Source organism: Phalacrocorax carbo, chromosome 4 (genome assembly GCF_963921805.1).
Source record: "Phalacrocorax carbo chromosome 4, bPhaCar2.1, whole genome shotgun sequence".
NCBI classification, from domain to species: domain Eukaryota; kingdom Metazoa; phylum Chordata; class Aves; order Suliformes; family Phalacrocoracidae; genus Phalacrocorax; species Phalacrocorax carbo.
Window position 1 is genome coordinate 30506464 of NC_087516.1, and position 20734 is coordinate 30527197.

General features: G+C 41.9%; 1 protein-coding gene across 4 annotated transcripts in view; it reads right to left on the bottom strand.

Annotated features, from left to right (window-relative positions):
• Positions 1 to 20734, bottom strand: part of LNX1 (ligand of numb-protein X 1) — an 87786-nt gene that overhangs the window by 27548 nt on the left and 39504 nt on the right. For 3 of the 4 annotated variants that reach the window (XM_064449440.1, XM_064449441.1, XM_064449439.1), the window contains exons 3-5: positions 8153 to 8394; positions 6416 to 6571; positions 831 to 986 (exon numbers count right to left, since the gene is read on the bottom strand). In XM_064449440.1, the coding sequence (XP_064305510.1) occupies positions 831 to 986; positions 6416 to 6571; positions 8153 to 8394 (554 nt within the window). The remainder of the gene's footprint in view (positions 1 to 830; positions 987 to 6415; positions 6572 to 8152; positions 8395 to 20734) is intronic. The other variant, XM_064449442.1, reaches the window with a different exon arrangement.

Genomic DNA, 20734 nt, shown 5'->3' on the forward strand with positions numbered 1-20734 from the left:
TATGACTTTACACAGATTCTTTCAGAGGAATTTTTAATACCTAATTTCCTTCTGAAGTGTGCAATCTATGACAAAACAAGTCTTCCCAAGACATTTTTCTTGCCAATCTGCAAGTCAGTAAAGTTTCTCTTTTCACAGTTAGCAGGATGTACTGCCTCACCTCCTGTAGTCATTTGATTTATGTTCTTTATTGAATATAATTACTGAATTGCACCATTTTCTCCTCAGATGGGCCAAGTAACCAAAATCACTCCATGATCCCTTAATTTCTGCTCTCTTCTCTGAAGACTTGTCTCTTGTTTTCATCCCAGACATATACATGGATGCTTGTATTACCAAGAACCTAGACTGTCATAAGCAAAAGGTCAATGCCTATTTTGATAAACTAACAGTAAGTTTGACAAACTAAATGTACAAAATACACAAATACATATTTTTTGAGTAAGAAAATTCACGATCGCTGTTTCACCAAACAATCTGTATACATCGTGTGGCGTTTGATCAAAACCTACCATGCCTATTTCAAGACGATGCCGTGTCTGGAAAGCAATGTCTTCAACTGGATTTTTTCCAGTGTGTACACCATACTCGGAACAGGTGGACCCTGCTCCAGCACCTGGTTATGCACCGTGAATGGGGCCCCAGCAACCCAGTTTAAGGGACTCCTACTGGGTTGAGGGCTTGTACCCTTCACATATACACGGCCTGTTCTGAGGTTGGAGCCTCAGTTTGCACAGACCCCATTTTCCAGCCCTTACACTCTTAATTATATTTCTCCATTCTCTTTGACCAGGTTTTCCAGAGCAGGAAAACCCAGGAGTATTGCATACCTTTCTTTACCATTTTATTTTTCCAGTCCTTAAATATCGAAGAGCTGCTGAATCTAGAAAGAAGTAAACTTTCTGTCTTGTTTTTGGTGATTCTTGCAGGTTTTCCCACAGAGTGTTGTGGTTTTGTCACCGGGGGTTGTATGGAGCATGCTGAATCTGTCAATATAATAAAATGTCATCTGCATTCAGAAAGATTGTGTGTGCTTTTTTCCTCAAGCATTATTTTCCTTATATTAGTGCGCAAATTTATTGATATTTTCACACATCCCATTACAGTAACGAATAACATAGGAGAGACCAGCTTTACAGAGTAAGCTCCGCTTGTCTGGTACAATGTAGAACACCGAGCACTTGTTAGTATAGTGGCCACAAGACTGTAACACAAAATTTTAAGTATGCTTAATATTTTATGCCCACAGTTTATAATACTTAATGGTAGTGTTCCTTCAGTGCTCAGGCTTATGCTGACCTCTGTGTGCACCGTGCTCCTTCCAACAGTGCTGCCATCAGGATAATTTCTCCCTTCGTTCCCAGTAGCCATTGTGACAAAGCATTGTGTAACGTTTGGTATGACCCTTGAGTCCAGATTAATCCAAGGTCACTGTAAATAAAACTCGTGTCTCAGGTTGCAAGTCCTTATTTAGATCAGAGGGTCCAACTGATGTGCGATGCCAGCCCACCCCCACAAATAAGGCTATCTGCAGGGACACACACTCATGTTTCCCGTCACATGGTCACCAGAAATTAAACGAAGCTTGTGTAACTTATTCTTGGAAAATTCTTGTGTCTATGAATGTCAGGTGCACTTGCGCTAGTGTGGGACTTCGTTCTGCAACTCTTCCTTCCCAACTGATTTTCATTTAACATTTCTTTCTCCTAGAAGTTTGCCATCATTTTGATTTAATGCCTTCCATTAATTCCCCAGGGATGCTGCTGCGACGGAAGGTGCAGGTAGCAGGCAATGCCAGCTCTAACATCTCTTCTTGCTTCTGCACACTCTTCTCACCAAAGGAGTCCCAAAAGAACTAAAATGAAACTGCTATAGAGTTGAATGTGTCTCAAAAGAGTTGTGGCTATGTCACCTACAGCAGGCAAAGCTCTGCAGTGGAGGAAATGCTACAAAGCCAATCTCTCTCTTCTGGAAATTGCCTGGCTTATCGTCCCACAGCAAAGTGCTTTGAACCAGTTCTGGAAGCTTTCCAACAGCTGTTTTGGGAAATCAGAACTGCAACTGAACCAAAACTGGGGAAAACAGGAATACCTGTGGGGTGCAGCCTTCCTGAGACAGAAGTTGGGCTGCGCTATCTTGTCCTGGGGCTGGATAAGCCACTTTCTTTTCTGCACATAGAGAGCCTTAATGCCATGAAAAGGTTGATACTTAGAGCCATCTGTTTTTCCCTTTCCTTCTTCCTCTTCATCTACCTTTCCCAAATATTGCAATATAATATCTATCTTTTGTATATATACACACACATATAAAACCACAGCACTCAGACTGAACAGTAGGAGTGAGAGACACCCGTACAACAGGAGAGTGTTCTGTGGTCCTGCCAGGGCTGCCTTGGTCTTGACTGCTGCAAAGCAATAACAGATGGTAGAACTGCACCCACTATGAGACTAAGAAGAATGAATTTGACTTTGAACAACATTTGATATCCTCAAGCAATCATAAATTCCATTTCTTGTACAATGGCTTGACTGCAAAATGGAACTGATTAAAGTTTTTGAAAACCAGCAGCAGAGCTCCCTTTTATTGTAAAACTGTATAGAGGCTTTTGCAGTTGTATTCCCAAATTCTTTCCTCCTAAAGCATTAGCTGGTTTACTACTTGTATTTGTAGATCAGTTTGAGTAAAGAGTGTGCGTGTATATATATAGTCTTTTTTGGAAGTGAATTTAAAGGATGCGATGCCGAACTAAAAGCACAGTGATACAAATAAGCATAGCAAAGCTCTTTGCTTGGAGATATTTTATCTTTTAAGTAGATTGTCAAGGTCATTTACACTAGTATATCCAGTCAGAAGATATTACGTCTTAAATGTATCAGTGCCGGAAGGATGTCCCTGTCACCTTCCCTCACATCTCAGAATTAAACCATTTCTTTTAAACTTCCCTAACTTCTACTTCAGACCTGGAAAGATATCTGTAGTTGTAAGTGCTATCAACGAGATTACTCTCAGGTCGACATCACAAGCTTGAGTGATGCGCTACAGACAAATACTTCTTTGCATAGGTTATTTACAAAATTATTACAAATTATTTTTGTAATAATTTGAGAAAATCTTAAAGCCTCCTTCCCCCAAATATTTTCTCATCAGTGCAGTTTTCATTCACTTCTAACATCTTCTTCAGTCTGGACAATGAACAGTTCTCTGCTGAAACTGTCACCAAAACTTTTAAACAGAGGAACAAAGAAAGCCTGAATGATTTAAATCCAAAATAGGTGCATATGACATTGTTTAAACAAATGAAACCACAGGTTACAAATGGAAATCATGAAGTAATCTTCAGAGCACAGGACTGCTACCAGCTCCAGGTATAAGATAGCACTAGACTGTAACTATTTCTCTGTTGTAATTATAACAGAAACACATTTGCTGTTATATATCATATTTTCCAGTGTCCCTAGGTTTCCCCAAACCAGCACTGCATTCAACTTCAAGTTAAGCAGAAACATGATTATGTGAATGTTTTTTTCCCCATATCAGGAATGATTATTTTGTCTCACACCCTCACAGTTATATCGCAAATCAGCGTTGGCCCTACAGATATATCAGCTTCAGATTAAAGACACCTACACACTATGCAGTGTGCAAAGAGTTAATTTGACTTCAGTGCTGCTGATGCTAAGGGCCAATACATAGGTATGCACTATGGTTTTCTTCCTCACCAGCTCCTTTGACCAACACCCAGGCAAAACGCAGATTAAACAGAGACATCTGAACTAAGTTGAGGGGACAGATGGACTACTGAGCTTTGCCATGTGATCTAACAGCTCCTTTATCAACAAAAGGTTATCAGTAAGAAGGGGTTATTTCACTCTGTGTCCACTGTGAGGCTGGCACAGTCTCAGCTTTATTCTGCTCAAGCACTGACTAAGCCTGGTGAAGAAAGAAGCCACCAGAGAGGTGGTGAGCTCCTGGAGCAGTGAGACATTGCTGAGGTGCGCTCTCAGGTGGTCCCAGGCATAAGCCTGTAAAACCTGGGGCAAGGCAGCAGCAGGAATCAGTGCCCTCACACTGGGTGTGGGGACTTCTGAGGTCAGGAACCACTGCCCACAGGAGCACCTCGGTTCCCAGGAAAGCAGAGTGTCAATGGGGAGACAGACACATGGGGCTGCTTTTTTCCAGTGGGTTTGGGTTGGACCTTTAGTGAGCACTGGGCAGAGCATACTGCAGCTATCCCTAAAGACTGATCAGCAACTCTAACCAGCAGTCCAACCACAGACTGCTTAGAACAGCTGAGGATTTTAAAAAATAAATAAAAACAGAAAACATACAGAACTGGAGAAGAAAACAAGCCTACAGCTGGCAGGATGATGATAACTGCTACAGAAAGAAGTTTATTCATTTGCTCCTCCAAAAAGAAGAAACAGAGAGAGCCTTTGAGATGCCATTGCACAAAACACCTGTTGCAAAAGACTGAGTAGAAATCCTTGTTGTATTTGTACTGCTGCAAGTTACTTGCTAGCATTTTTTTGAAGACCAAATTAATGAACTGTGTAATCAAAATGCATTCTTTGTATAGGTAATTAATACAGTAATTTAGGTACCTAGCTTCTGTGATCTCATGCATAAGGGTAACTGCTCGTTGCATAATTACATGCCTACCTGGTTTTTCCAGTGCAGTAGAATTTATCTGGAAGTTTACAGGCAGGCTTGGTGCAGAGGAATGAAACCACAAGCAGAGTCAAGGGCAGAATGACAATCTTGACACTGTGGATGGGACGCTGAAGTGGCAATCACTTCAGGGCCCCATTATATGTCCCTTAAAAAGGAGACAACAGCGTTTTTCATTCTGCTGGAAATGTAAAGACCATTGTCATCTTCACACCTCCTTCTGTTACCATCTGGACTGTGCTGGGTGACTGGATAGGTACTGCTGGCATCCAGATCATCCTCACACACTCTGGACAGGAAACCATACTTTCAGTGGAACAATTAGTAATGTCAACTATAAGCCTAGGTAGAAAGCAGTCACAAAAATGCCTGTACCCCATCCTGAAGAGGTATCTTTTGAAAAGTATGAATTAGAGACATGCAGAATTTCACTCCAGCTGAAGAAGGGCAATCTTTTTTTCTTAATGGATTGAACAGTTGCTAGGGAATGAGAAACATGTCTGTCTGCTCATAGAGACAAATTATTTGCAAAATTTTACTTGGGGGGGTGGAATTTGGGACACTAAAGTTGTTAATGATGAGGCCAAGGAGCAGATTCACATTATTTTTATGGAAAAGGTTCATGATTTTGAATTATCAGGTTTTATTTTGGCTACATTAGCAAGTACATGGACTAGGAGAGAAAGTACCAAGAACACAGTAACATAGTGAAACTCTCCTGAAGGAATAAGCAAATAAAGCAGAAGAAATATTGAACACTGTTCTCTGATTCACCACTTCAAGGATAACGATGTCTAAACACAGCATTTGGCAGCCTTTTGTCCTTATTTTGCGTGGGTGTCAACAGTAGCTTGAAATACAGAGAAGAGGGAAGCTGGATATTTTGTCTTCTTAAAACCCTTACCCTGGACATTTAATGTGGGAAGAGAAGTGAGGTGCTGAGTCATCAAGCAAAGGAATAATAAGCTCAGTGAAGACCTTGATTAAGATGATGATTCCCACTCAGTCATCACTTCCTCTTGATGCAGGAATGCTAATGGTGACTTCATAATTACAGTCCAAAGCAATTAGTAACATTTGCTTATTGCTTTGAGGATGCCAAGTGTTAAGCGTTAGTGCCTGCCAGACCCCTCATCCTTGACATATGTCAGACAATCTTGCCTCTTCCCCTGTTTAAGAGCACAGCGTTCTTACCTCATCACCTGCCTGGCTGAGGTAATACAAGTCTGTCACCAAGGATCCCACAGAAATGTTGGAATAATTACAGTACTTTGCACTTTCGTACCTTCCCCCCACTGGGAATTTCCAGTGCTTCATAAACATTAGCCAAAACTGCTGAATTTCCTATAATGTATGATCACTGTGATCCGTCTGCTTTAGGGGGACAGACACATGCTGATGAAGCCTCTTTAACAAAATGATAGAGCAAATCCGCAACAGCTCCCGTAACAGATCCCAGCTGCCCAGACCCCACATCCCGCATGCTAGGTATTGGTCTGGCTGTAGCATGCAGGCTTTTAACAGAACCACTCTACATGTGGTCCCACACACCCCAGTAATTTTCTTGCATGTCAGTCACTGACAACTTTTTAAAGAAACTAAGGAATGATTGGATTTTCTGGTTTTTTTTTTTAACCATGCACACCCCACCACATGAAAGGCATGATAGTCATGGACATCAAGTTCCTACATGGTTAGGGTCCCCTACCGCCTTTTAAGTGATAACACAAGAAGAGCAAAGCATTACCTTCCTCTCCAGCAGCAGAGTTTCCGACGGTCTCCCTTTCCCGGTCAGCCTGGTTGGAAACCGCACTTCCACTTTTTGTCCTTCGAAGAACACTGAATGCCTTGTTTATTTTTTTAAAAGATCTGCTTCTTATAGTGGAGCGTTCAAAGTGTCGAGCTGCAGCAGCAGGAAAAAACAAATCAATACAGTTCAGCAGTTCCGGGCTGGAAATACATAATTTCTGCTGCTGTTGGCATATGACAGGACATAACAGCAATGGCAAGGCTGCCTGCACTTCACCTTTGCACCTGACTCCAGCTGATACTCCAAGGCTGCATCCCCGAATCTTACCTCTGGCCCACACCCTGGAACTGCCACCTCCCCTGTCTCTTTTGCCAGTCACGCACATAAATCTCCTGCGAGCGTGGCAGCCTGGGAGAGAATAATCCTCAGTCGAGGCAGAATCAGCAGCAATCCCATGAAAAAAGCATGTAAAAGGAAGAAGCATTGCCCTTCCCAAGCTATATAAGTTTGACAAAAAGAAAAGCTGGAGGCTGTTGTTAAAAACTCTTGGAAAAAAGTGGCACTACTGCATCAAAACCCCGCAATGCTTCCACAGCTGCCAACAACAGCCAACACTTTCATGTCAAAAATTCGAAGATTATTGGGTGGGAGGGACCAACTAAATCACATCTTGTAACTTGGGTAAGGCAATAAAAAGAAAAAAATCATAGTAGTTTCAAACACATCACTCTTTTTTCCATCCTGTTGAAGATATCTTCATGGCTGTTACAGTCTGTCTCTTCGAGCTCTGCATGCTATCCAAGCATTGTAATCTAATAATACAGCATTCCCTCAGACCGGACTGTGGCCTCTAAACTCAATAAAACTGGCAGGATTTAATTTCATTCTGGTGTTCTCTTCTTGCCCTCTCCCTTTCCTCACATCTCTAGCCCCACGCACACAAGAGAATAACGCTACTCATTTTTCAGTCTTTCTTCAGCCCTTCATCTATCCTCCCTACACGCAGCTGGTGCAACACAAGATGGGATATTCACTTTGGCTTCAGAGTCCTCTAGTACAAGCTTTGAACTCACCGTTAATGCTTCCAAGTCTACCTTTGGCCAGGCCGTGTTTTTAAAATATGACACTCATCAGAGACGGGTGCAGAGTCACAGGATGAAGGATCAAGGCAAAGTTTCATGGTACAACTTGTCCCTGACTGGTTATTTCACCAGGACCAGCTCCTCTGAGATGCACCTCCCTGGGAGACTGGCAAACATCCCCCAAGCTCCCATGGCACCTCTTAAGGTTTGTTTTCCTGGAAATACTTGGCAACTGCCAAACACAGTTCTCAACAGGCTTTTGGATAAGTGGCCATGGCATAGTCGATGGGGGTTACTTGGGCCACCAGGTTTTGGTGAAGCCATTACATGGCTACACCATCTCTCTGGCACGTCACACATGCCATTTGCTCTTCCAACTGAGCTGACCTGCCTAAATAATCTTTCTTAAGACTTGCGGTTTACATGTGTGCAGCTAGTCCGTTTTCAGCTTGATGCTGCTCCTGGCCAAGCAAATTTGTTTTTCACCTCAAATCTATTGGGTCACTGAGTGTGCAATTTGACAAGCCATATAAAATTAAAGCTTTGACTCTCCCCCTTTTTATTTTTTAAACGTTCAAACAACATATGTTTCACAGAAAACAAATGCTGAAAAAGGCCACCAGGCTCTGAAACCATCACTTTTAGTTCTTACTTCTGTTTCGGTTGCTGCGATGCAGGTCCCCGGGGCTGGTGCCTGACTGGCTGTCCTCTGAGGTGGGGCTGAAGGCTGGATTCACCAGCCCTGGCTCATCTGTCATTAAGGCGATGGCCGCGGCTGCTGAGAGCTCTGGGCCAAGGGCGGCTACTGCCAAGCTGGAGCCATGCTCTGGAGAGCAGTCTTGGGAACGCCTCTTCCGTTCCTTAGTAAGGCCATAGTGGGATGCTCCTTTACATCTAAGAAGAAGAGAAGGAAAGGGAGACATGATAACAAGTTGTGTTTAAATGTTGCATACTTACAGAAATTATCTGGTGCCAAGGAATCAAACTGTGACAATCATGGTGGCCAATGAAATACAGATGCTTAACAAGGGGGAAAAATACCAGTCCCATCATGTTAGACAGAATCAAAAAGGAAAACTGTCCTCCAAATTAGCCAAACTACCACCTTACATGGAAAGACTACTGCTGGTCAAGAAAAAACAGAAAGCCACAGCCTTGCTTGTAGTCTCATGTGTATAAATAATTACTGTGGATGCAAGAAGACAGGAGCAGCAGGTAGCTAATTAAGCCAAAAGTTACAGTCTATAATTTTCCCCTTGCCTCTGGTCAATGAACGAAAGCAGGGTGAGGCCTAATACCCTCCCCTGGTCTGCTGGTGAAATAAAAGGCACCTTACCCAGCCCTGCGCCCTGACAAATCTTCCCGGTTGCCAAGGTAGTCACAGCAGGAGCACAGTGCTGTGGTCCTTCATGCAGGAGGCAGGGTCTGCCCTTCAGGCAGAGGCCAATACAATCAGTGAAGGGAGGGCTGCAGGTGGGAGTCAAACACACGGTGCCCGGACAGGCCATTTACTACTTGAACTGCACCTGATGAATTGTTTTCAGATCCAGCCATGGAGATAAAGTTTCCAGCTCTGCTATTCTAGCTCCATTTAGACACTAAAACAGAAGGGCCATTGCTTTGATGGAGGAAGAGGTGCAAGAGGCAGTGGGAGGTCCCACTGGTTCTGCAGACCTGCCAGAGAAAAGGAGGGAGCATGGGGCTCCAACCAAATGACTGAGCGCAGGTCCTCAAACCTCAGACCAAGGTCCTTGGGCCAGCCTGGGACTTCACCAGTTTGAGGAGCTCAAGGCTGGTTCTAAAATAATTCCAGAGGAAAATCCAAATCCTAAATCCTGACCCAGCCTCCACAGTGACAAAATCATCTGTTTCTGGTGGAGATACTCAAGTTCCTAGAAGAGCTGAAGATTCAGCACTGTAAGAGACAAATTACAAGCCTGCTTTGAAGCAACTTACTTGTGGTCCCAGCTCTCTGCTCTAGATTCATCCTAGACAGCAAAGGCAGGACCACACATGGCATTTCTTTCTTAAGACTTGTTAAAGAAAATCACTTGAATGAAATTAAAGGTCACTGTGCTCTTTGTGAGTCAGTATTTAATTAAAGCTATAAAACAACTGAAGAGACAGAGTGGCCCAAGGACACAGCACCTGTGACTTTTCTCCAGGATCACTCCTGGCCAGTGCCCACCTACTAAAACCTCATTCACTACATTAAAAAAAATCTACCTTTCAATCATAATCTAATGAGCTTGGCGTACTTACAGTTACTGTTATCTCTTTCTCCATAGCAAAGGCTAACTGATGACTTTCACAAAACTGCCCTGTAGGACAAACTCACAGAAATAGCTGCAGAAACTCTTAGGGAGAGAAAGCTCTTCATAATATATGGCACGCACAAAAGGCAATGCATAATATATACAGTACTCAGCGCTAGTGGGTTAAGTGTCAGAAAAAGAAGTAGTACACCGAACAGAGGCCTTGGAAGACAAATGATTTATGGACCAATTGCTGGGACAGAAAGATGACATGAGGACAAGCCACACAGCTCTCTATACTAGCTTAGGAGCAGCAGTTTAATTTCTCTTACGGTATGGACTTTTTATGAGAGACAACTGAATTAGAAACTTTTTTTAGCACTAGATTATGATTTACCATCATTTACCTCATATTGCTTCTGACAACTTCCATCTTACAGAGCAAAATAAAACCCAACCCAAACTATATCATACTGATGCAGATGCGTAAGGACTTTGTATATGCTTTAAGGTTTGGATGGGAATGGCTGTGGCAGCAGTTATTTCTAAGACTTTTCACAAGCAAAAGGAAGTATCTCAAAAGAAAATACTGTTGTGGAAGAGAAGGTTGCTCAACTATTTCAAAAGACAAAAAAAAGCTATTTGGGACACCTATTCCAAGATGAGATCACAACAATAATCATGTAAAAGAGAAAGGAAGAGCTCTCCTACCTCCACTGCAGCAGGCATTTTCCCATGCCTTCCCCAAAAAAGAAGACTGACTTCCTCATTGGCTTGAGCTGCTGGAAGCTGCATACCCTGCCAGTGTCCCACAGCCCGGCAGGATGCTCTCCTTTTTACTTCATAGGGAGCAGAACCACAATAGCCTCCCCCTTTTGCATCCTACCTCAACTTCTCCAACACAGCATTTTGGGAAACTAGCTCCCCAGCAACCTTGACCTTGCAGTAGGGTCACATTTACTAATCCAGTCTATGAATGCTCAACAAATAGTTAAAAATAAATAGCTAAATAAACAAACAGCTTAAAAGCCACTGCAATGAAACATACACAAGAAAATATAAATATCTTCACGGTGAATTTTTTGCTATTCTCAAAAGACAACCTCTGCCCTTACAGTGATCCTGCAAAGATTCAGAGTATGATATATTCCTACTCCACATTTTATTTAATTTTCCTCTGGTTTTGCTATGCCAGCAAAGTTTCAGTAGCTGATATTAGGGCACCAGCCTTGTGAGTGGGTCCTCAAAAGAAGATCTTTTTTTTTAATTTTTAGTGTGTTACATGAAGATCAACATGAAGATCAGAAAAGGCTTTGCCCAAAGATTCCCATCTACATGGTTTCAGTTGCTGCCTGCTGCCCATCTGCACTTCACTACTAAAGCATTCACTTTCTGTGGAAATCTGCACTCACTGCTGCTGGCTGCATGGCAGACGCCCAGTTAACAGCATCAATCTAACAGCAATGAACGGAAGACAGTTACTTTGAATGTAGAGAGGGCTGACACAGTTTAAGATGTGGCTTATTGGAGAAGACAAGTTGTCATGATACAAAGCATAAGGCACATCTTTCTAATTCTGCCAGAAATAGTTAAAAGAGAACCAAAGCTCTTCAAGTATGAGCATCGAAGCTATTTCCTAAATAATTGTGGCAGGCATAAATGAATGCAAATCAAGCCCTCCTTCTTCAGGTTAACACAGTGTCCTTGAAGAAGAAAAGAAGTCTCAAGTCCTCAAACTTGTAATAAAATCTGCAATGGCATCTCTTCACTTTCATTGTTTTCCCTGTGCTGACACTGCTGTGATAACAGAAAACAGAAGAGACGACTGTCTAAGTGGAATCATATTTATAGTGCCTCAGCTACATTTTTCCATATGGTTGGATTTGGCTCCCAGAAAAGAGAGATCCATAAAACAGCTACATGCCAGTGCTAATTATCTCTCTCACTGTGATTATTAATCAGCTGCTTGATTTACAGTTGGATGAGTGGGATACCTGATTAACGTAGGCCAGTCAGAAAGTGAAGGCAATGCTGTCTGGCGGCCAAGGTGAACTACAGATTTATGTTCCTTCTCAGTTGCACTGGACAGTGAGTACATCCGTGCAGCTGTATGATACTGAAACGATTTGAAGGCCAAAACTGAGAGAGATAAACAGACTTGAATAATGTGTGTTGTACAGTTCATGCCATTAAAGCAGTGACACTAGGTGCACACAGGAAATTCAGAAAATGGTTTCTTCTGTTTGCATGGCCTCTTTTACAAAGCAGAAATATGCTGTCCTAAATACTGGCCATATGAACTAACCACTGGGCAGTAAGAGGGCAGTGGTGGCTGCTGAAACTTCACCTGGGGCTACAATTCTGTCTGGGATCAATGCCAGTACCTGCAGGGCAAGACTTGCCCTGCACCGTACTCCACACATGAGGGAGGCTCTGCAGTCCAATCCTCAGCACATCCCAAGTGCTGGAGCCAGGAGATCCAAAACCCCGTGGCTGCTTTAACTTGGTCCTACCATTCGTGAAAACAAGCTTCGGTCAAAGTCAAAGCCAACAGAAACTTTCCTACATTATTTGCAAATTCAAATGAAAACAGTGGTTTGAAAATAGAGATGTTTTCCTTGCAGCATCCCTAACTTGCACAGCATAGAAAGGAGGGCCTTAAAATGAGGTTGACCTCAAGGATTTCCATCACTCAGGCTGACATGGGCAAAATGTAAAGGCAAAACATAAACAAGGACAACTGCATGGATTTTTCACCACACTTCTAGTGACATAAATGAAACCAAATCACAAGCAAAAAATATATGTATATATTTATAACGCATTTGCTATTTTAAAAATGCCCTGCTTTGGATCTGTGTCACTTCACAGGCTGCCCACTCTTTCTCCCTGTCTCACACCTGACTGCCTGGGCACGAAGCAGGGGAAAAAAGTGAATCTAGAGAGTGACAGTGCTTGTGAGCCAGGTCTGGCACAAATACACAGAGCAGAAGCTCTCCCTGTCCACTTCTAGTAGTGCTTTCCCAGCCCCACTTCCAGCTCACTCATATTTTGGTTCTGTTTTTCTTTAATGCACCAGCAACGGACTCATTGTCTGAGTACAATTAGGAATAATGTACACAAAGCACTCATGATTGCCCAGCAGAAGAAAATACTGTATAATGGGCTGTCATCGCTGATCCAAAGCTAAACCATGATCAGGGTAGACAAGTATGTTTCAGCTATGCCCTCGCTGCAAGCAATCTCATCCCTGCATAATTTGGGCTTGACAAAGGCCGGGATGAGAAGAACCAACAGTGTGTATCACACGCAGCTCCATCACACAAACTCCCCCAGCTGCTCCGGTACCCCTGAATTGATCTGTCTGAAAGGCTGATGGAGAAACTGAAGGTGACCAACAAGGAGCATTTTGGTTAAGCTGGTGCTGATAACCTCACTTGTGAGACCTGGTCAGAGGCTCCTGCCACGTCAGGGAAGGAAGGGGGGATTTGAAGCAGAGAGGTTAACTCACAAGAAGATGTTGGCAATTCCTGCCCCACGGGAATGATTTGCACTGTGTGTGCATCAGCAGTGACTAGACCAAACATAACCCAAGTACGAACTGTATGGATTTCAGGCCAAATGCCTAAACTCTAAAGCTTTATGGAACTCCATGATAAGTGAATGAATTGACTTGGTCAGTTCTTGGGCAGACATCACACCAACTCTTCTGACCCTTATTTTTGCCAACCCTGCACCAGAAACCGGAGGAAAAAAAGAAAAAAACAAAAAAAAGGAGTGAGGTACCTAAACTCCAACCAAATCTTGTGTTATGGATCTAAGCTAAAAGGCAGCAAAGGCACAATCTCCCATCCAGACCAACCATACCAGTGCTTAAGAGCCCAGAGACATCAATATCTTCAGCAGTGAAGGTGACTAATACCTTGATGCTCTTTACACCCTATGATGTTGTATCATCCTTGCTCAGAAATAGGGCTTCTGTAAATCCTGGTCCTACATGCAAAATTCCTCTTTTATGCTATATATGAAAATCAATCCTGGAACTGAGTGCTTAACAGCCATGCTTTTTCCTTGGTAATTTTGAGTTCTTGCAAGGATTAACCACTGCATGAAGATTGCATATGAAGAAAAGCTTCATAAATATGTACATGTTGTTTTTTTGGTTTTGGTTTGTTTTGCTGTTGTTGTTGTTGTTGTTTTTGTTTTTTTTTTTAAATGCATTTGCCTGTTTTAATTTTTATAAAGGATTGTGTTATGTCAAGGGCATTTCTTATGCTACTGTAATCACCAGCTATGGCTAGGAAGGTCCTGCCCACATTAAACTTTCTTTAATATTCATAAAGAAGGGGATGAGCTGTCTAAAAAGCAAAGCTTAAACTCCTGGATTACAGTTTCCAACCAACATTCACTGAAAGTCAGGCTCAAAAACCTTGTCTAAACACACAGCTAGAAACAGGCTGTTCTTTGCACCTGCACGTGAATTTCATAATGCCAGCAGCATTTCTAGAGGCTCACCACTGCTGCTCTGCGTACTCTGTACCCTGGCATTGATGCACTTGGGCATCCTCTCCCTGATGGTCTCCCTTAGCACGGTGTCAGAGGCTTGCCATCTTGTTTGGGAGGAAAAAAAAAGGTCGTTTTTCACCTAACTTAAGTGGGAAATTGTCCCAGTTACTATTACTCTTTCACTTCAATAACCCTATAAACAAAAGCATTTCAGAGATAGCTTCCTGACACCTGGGGCATCAGGGCTGTCTGGGAGGGAGATGTGGGCCAGTGGCTTGATCCTCACTGCCTCCAGAGGGTTAAGGATGAGCAATTGCATCCTACGCCTCCATAAACACCGCTCTTCTCCACGTCAACACAGAGATAACTATGATAGAAGTTCAGATGAGGCAAATGGCTTCTCTGTCTAGCTGTCAGAGAGATTTTCTCATGTTTTTTGCTCTCTGTTGTCAACCAGAGACCTTTGCTAAAGGATAAACATGTAGTAGATTTAGTGGTTCTATATTTCTGCATTAGTACTCTATAAATATTTATAAAGGACCTCATAACATTTATTTCTTTAAGCTAAAGTTACTTAGCTTAAATACTTTCCCACAAGACAGGAAAACCCCCTCAAATATCTATTTTGTTTCAGTTTAATTTCTGCCTATCCCTGTTATGGTTTCCTTATGGTTTTTGTTTTAATGAAGCCATCATAATTCAACAAACTCTGGAACTACCTTACTAGTAAAGCCTAAAGATGTGCTGTGTCTTATCTGTAAAGATCTGACCCTAGGGAATGGATGTCATTTTTACAATGCTTTTGCACTATGATGCTGTCAAACAAAATATATTTGTATGTGTGCAGGAGTATCTGTATACTTACACTTCGACATCAGCTACTCTGTATGAATTTGGGTATATCACTGGAAAAAGGACTTATGGTTCCCACAGACTAAAAAAAAAAAGGTTTTCTAAACATATGAAGAAAATATATCTTGACCATTCTTTATGACTCTGTTAGTCATTAGCTATAGTGACGTACTCCTGTTTCTGTGACTTGGTTGCTGAGAAGGAGCTGTCATGGCTAGTGATTTTAGTACAGGCCCTTGAAAGTGTTTTGCATTGGTGAAGAATGGAATTGTGGTTCAGAGTTCAGTCCTCACAGTTCCAAAACCTACCAGTGGACAGACAGCTGGTGCCAGACACAAATTGAACAAGTATTCAATGGAAACCAAATCCTCATTTTAAATTTGACTGCTCACACTGAGGGAAGAGAGGAATCTCTGGATTTCCTACTAGTTTTGAGGAGAGTTGAAAGAACTTGGAACATGTTTTTATTCTTAAATTGTACATGCAATCTTCATGTACATGCTACCAAAGTGTCATGTAACATATGGTCATGTTTAAGCTTTTTCTTTCTTTCTCTTTAAAAAGCAAAAAGTTGTATTTCAACCATCATCATCAGCTTCTATTGTGAAATCTTTTAAAAGGCCTGTTAACCTCTATCATGGGAACAGGGAATTGGAAGAAATAGGTAAACAATACTAGTTGCCTGCAATTGTGGGCAAAAATCATGATTGGGATTATTGTGCAATGATCCCAGTTGTTGTTGAGACTGTGTACAAATTGTTGGTCCAGACATGTTCTCTCCCTCCCCTGACACTTCTTCCAGGCTATTACTCTGTCACTGATGGTTTTGAAACTACAACCGTACCAATTTATCTTCAAGGTTCAAGCATCGTTTCAAGTTCTATTCTTAAACAATTCCAACAAATTGCAGCTGTCTTACACATAGGGGAACGGAGCAGTAAATTGCTAGAGACAGCTGAGAAGGGCAAGTCATCATACGAGCTGGAAATGCCAACTTCTTGTATGAATTAACACAGCTTCTATATTGGGTCTAACACAACTACTACTTTAGGAAAGCTAATAATAACAATTGACTTTGTGGCTTCACCTTCTGTTGCCCCTTTCCACCTGTGCCCAAGCCACCAACGCTCTGAGAATGCACAAGGGCATCAGCAGCCTGCTCCCACTGCTTACATAAGGCATGGCCTTGGGTTGCTGCTACAGCTTCTACCTTTTCAATGCTGCCTTTAAATGTAATGCTTGTAGAACACAAGCAGACCTCGAGCAACAAAAATGAGGAATTAACCAGGCTGTAAGACTGCAGTCAGCCTATTAATCACTATTTGTTCCTAGATTACTATAAACAAATATTTTTTCATCACAGGGAAGTTACTGGCCAGAAATACAGAGCCACAGTGATCTTGTGTGATGCAAAACAACAGAAGTGTTTATTTATACTGAACTTACTCAGTTAAATACTGAAGTTGCCCAAGAATAAGCTAATAATATTACACATATCTCATACTCACACCAGCTGACACAAGGAAAACAGAGGAGCAGCACACTATCTCTAACTCTTGGTAGGTGCTCAGGCACCGACACAGCAAGGAACCAATGAGTACCTGAGTAGGAGAGTCAGAGCAAAATACAAAGGAAACATAAAACACATTTTTGAGCTGGTGAGAGTCTGTAAACCTTGCTGATGGCTTCTAGTGCTTTTAGCATGCAACAGCTTATAATACAGCATTTGAAACCGCTAATCCTGTTCAAGTGCTATATTAAAGTCCTAAAGTACCAAAAACTCCTCTTGACTTCAGCGAAGCTGGAGCTTGATTGAAACTTTACCAGGTGATTTCATCACCTTCCAGAATTGCACTGTTTTCTACACAACACACTTAAAACTTCAGCCTCCCCTGCTCTTGAAGAAGGGTAAAACTGGAACATTGTTTCAAAAGAAGGTGATAAAAAGTAAACTAGAGAGACCTCTGAGAGGTTTCTTCGTGGAAAACTTGAGTACTTATCAATACGCTTACAGTCTTTTACCTACAATTGGCGTGCACGAGGGAGCAATCACATGCAATGTGTGTCAGTTGGGTATTTGGAAAGCAACATAACACTTGCCATCAACAGCTGTCAGATTCATGTCAGGTTTTCAGATCCACCCAAGACCACTCAAAGAACGGCACTGTTACTCTGCAGGCTATCTTGACCACTGATTTTGCCTTATACTAATAAAATAAAAATATAACCTTTTTACAGTAGGAATTGAGATCATATGTAATGAGAGTGCAGCAGGATCACTGACTGTATTTCTCATTTAGAACCTTAACTGAAAAATGAGCCTAAGGAAAATCACAGCATATATACACAAAGGGTCAAACAATATCAATGCTGCTAAAATCAAGTTATCTGTGACAAAGGTGACAAGTGCAGGACAAAGAAATTCTTAAGGCATTGCAATGCTCTACCTTATAACACCGCACAATCCGATACACTGCATTTTTCAAATTATGTGGATACACATATAGTTAATGTTATGAATAAGCATTCAGTCTCTTGATTCATGTTTTTTCATGTTTATTGTTATGTTTTGATCACTGCATTATATTCAACAGGTATAACTAGTCTTCTGGAACTTAATATCTCATCATTGTCTTCCCCTCCTACTATCCCCACCTATACTATAAAAACTTTATGATGCAGTGAGCAAAATATGCTTGCAATGGGACGAGGGGTTTTGTTTTTTTAACAAAAGTGACAATATCAGCATAAACTGGTTCTTGCAGCTACAGACAGAAAAGCCTGCCAGACAGTGATACATGCACATAAGCCTCTAGATGTAAAAAATAATAAAAAGGGAACACTGTGTTCAATTTCAAGGCGTTTTCAACCCAAGGCTTGAGGTTACTAATATGTTCTCCACTGGAATATGAAATTACAGGAAACAATGGGGCTGCAGCCAGTAAATAATGAATGCTGCCTTTATACCCTCTTATTGACAGAACATGCTATGGGCAGCCACCCACAACTCTAGCTCTGGTGGCACTTGCCTCTGTCCTCAGTGATACAAAAGTCACATAAGATCTCTTTTAGGTCAGCAGGGGTATCTAAATTACATTGCTAACAAAGCTTGGTGTACATCAAGCTCTGAATGCAAACTTGCTTTCTCATGGGGAAGGTCAGAAAAAGGACGTCTCAGCATACCTTCTCAGAAGCTGAAAAACCACAGACATCTCTGTCAGATGCTCATCTGAGTGCTCAGCAAACATCTCTAGCACCATGACTAAGTAGCGTCTTACAATGTTGCAAATGTTTCCCATTTTAAACAGTAGTTCTCCTGTCTTATGAAATCCAATGTCTGATATTCAGTGAGGACCCTGAATCTGTCCTATAAGAAGTGAACCGCATGTGACTCATGAATCACTGTGACTTAAAGTCCTAACACAACACGGGCTTCTTATAGGGGTGGGGAAGGAAGAGTACAACATTTCCTGGTGTATCACAGAGCTCAGTTTCCAGGATTTCAGCCTAAATGAGTATTGTGGCATAAGAAGTACATAAGTCACCCTATTGACCAAATATCTCATTACACTAGTTTTTTGTTAAGATAACATAGCCAACAGTACATTTTGCTAGAGAAACATCATTCTGGCTTCTAACCCTCCTGGCTGTGCAGTATTCCCCTTTGCACGTATGGCTGGAAGAGGATGCATCAGAGGGATGTTACGAGCCAGTTTTCAGAACAAAACACCCCAAACCCATTGGGCATGCAAAAATCTTCACTGCTTGTGGTTTTATGGGTTCCACCCATAAAATATGAATAAGAGATAGTTCAGTGAGATATTTCACCCTCCCATTAAAATAAACACACACTATAAAAGTATTTAAAGGCTCCAGAAGATCCATATCCAGCCACAGCACAAGTATGGCTGGAATGTTGTTTACAGTCTCTTGAAAGCTCACATGGTAAGAAATGCTCACTTATGCTGTAAAAAAGTGAAAAACACTTTTCTTGAATCACCATTTTTTAACAGAACTATCAGAAATACTTCTAGCCTGAATTCCTTTAGCTAAATCTGAGAAAAGCCCAATCCACTCAGCCTTGTCCCCACTGCGCTCAATACCATGGAAAGCATTCAAAGTGCAGTGGTGCGGTTTCCCTCCTGTTGTACATGGACCACTAACATGGAGCACTAACTTGGCAAGGGAGGCTGACAGAGCTCACACCTTCACACCTCAGTTTTCAGGAGTGCTCTAACCACTAAACCTCAGGTCAGGTTGGGGTAAGGCTGATCCCTGCTCCTTCTGCTGGAGCTTATTCAGAGAGGTGGATTAAGCAAGAGGGAGCCTGATGCTATCGCCAAGTGAAAAACCGGTGCCTGGGGAGGGAGAATCTGAGTCCTGCTTCAAAGGTTGCCGTGGCTTTTCAGTTGAAGCTGGCAGAGGTTCATAAGAAAAGGTACAGTCCTCTGTTAGTCCTACCAGTGTCCTGGGTAAAAAGTGGCAATACCATCTAGACACAAAAGCCCTCCTTCAGTCTGAAGCTGAAGAAGTAACCTTTGAGGTTTCAAATATAGGTTGAGAACCTCTCCATAAAAAAGTGTCTTATTTTCTTAGACCCCCAGGATTTAATTGATGAATCAAGGGATAAAATGCATAAACTAGGGTGGAAACAGGAATCCAATCCCGGAAACCCTTAATTACAGAAGATGCCTTCTGAAGTAGGTACCATATTGCCAACAACACCAAGTGGATTTCCCTGAAAAAGGCAAGGATCACAAAATCACAGAATAGCCTAGGCTGGAAGGGACCTCAGAAGATCATCTGGTCCAACCTTTAATGGGAAAGAAAGCCTAGATGAGATTATTTAGCACTCTAATCACATCTTGAAAACCTCCAGTGATGGGAAATCTACCACATGCCTGGGGAGGTTGTCCTGGTGAATGATTGTTCTCACTACAAAAAAGTAGGAGAAGGAGAAAATAACTTTTGCACCATATCTTACTTTAAGCCCAAGTTACTCAGGCTGCTGCTTCTTTATATTCTGTAGCTTCCAGATGCTATAGGTTTCTTCAGGTTTTCTTAGTCAATTCTATTCTCTCAGATTTCATGCTCTTTTTGCATAGTATAAATAGCAAAAAATGATTTAACTCTGTTTTCGTCTTTAATTACTCAATTCATTAAAAAAATTTCAGGGTAAGAGGCAGTCATCGCATACTGCCCTGTTACAAAACATATTAACTTTTGCACTTTTCCTACTAAAATACAGGAAATAGAAAAAAGTCCCAAAATGTTCTTTAGGAAGCTGCTCTTTCATTCCCCCTTTAATGCCACTGCAGCCACGGGAATTCCAAAATTATAATGTTCTAGTCTCTAGCTCTAATAACTATGTTCGCTTTTGAAATTAAAAATAAACATAATGGATACAGCTGGGCACCTAGAACACCATGGGCAAACCTGGGCAGCAGGTTTGGAAAACTGAACCTTAAGCATCAGCTGCAATTTTATTTCCCCAGGTAATCCACGACAATGGCCTTGCCCCTGCTGTCCTAGAAGAGGGCACATTGTGCTTGACCTTGCTGCTCCCACAAAATGGGTGGAGGCTGCTGTGTGAGAGGCTGCCTTGAAATAAATGCAAATTG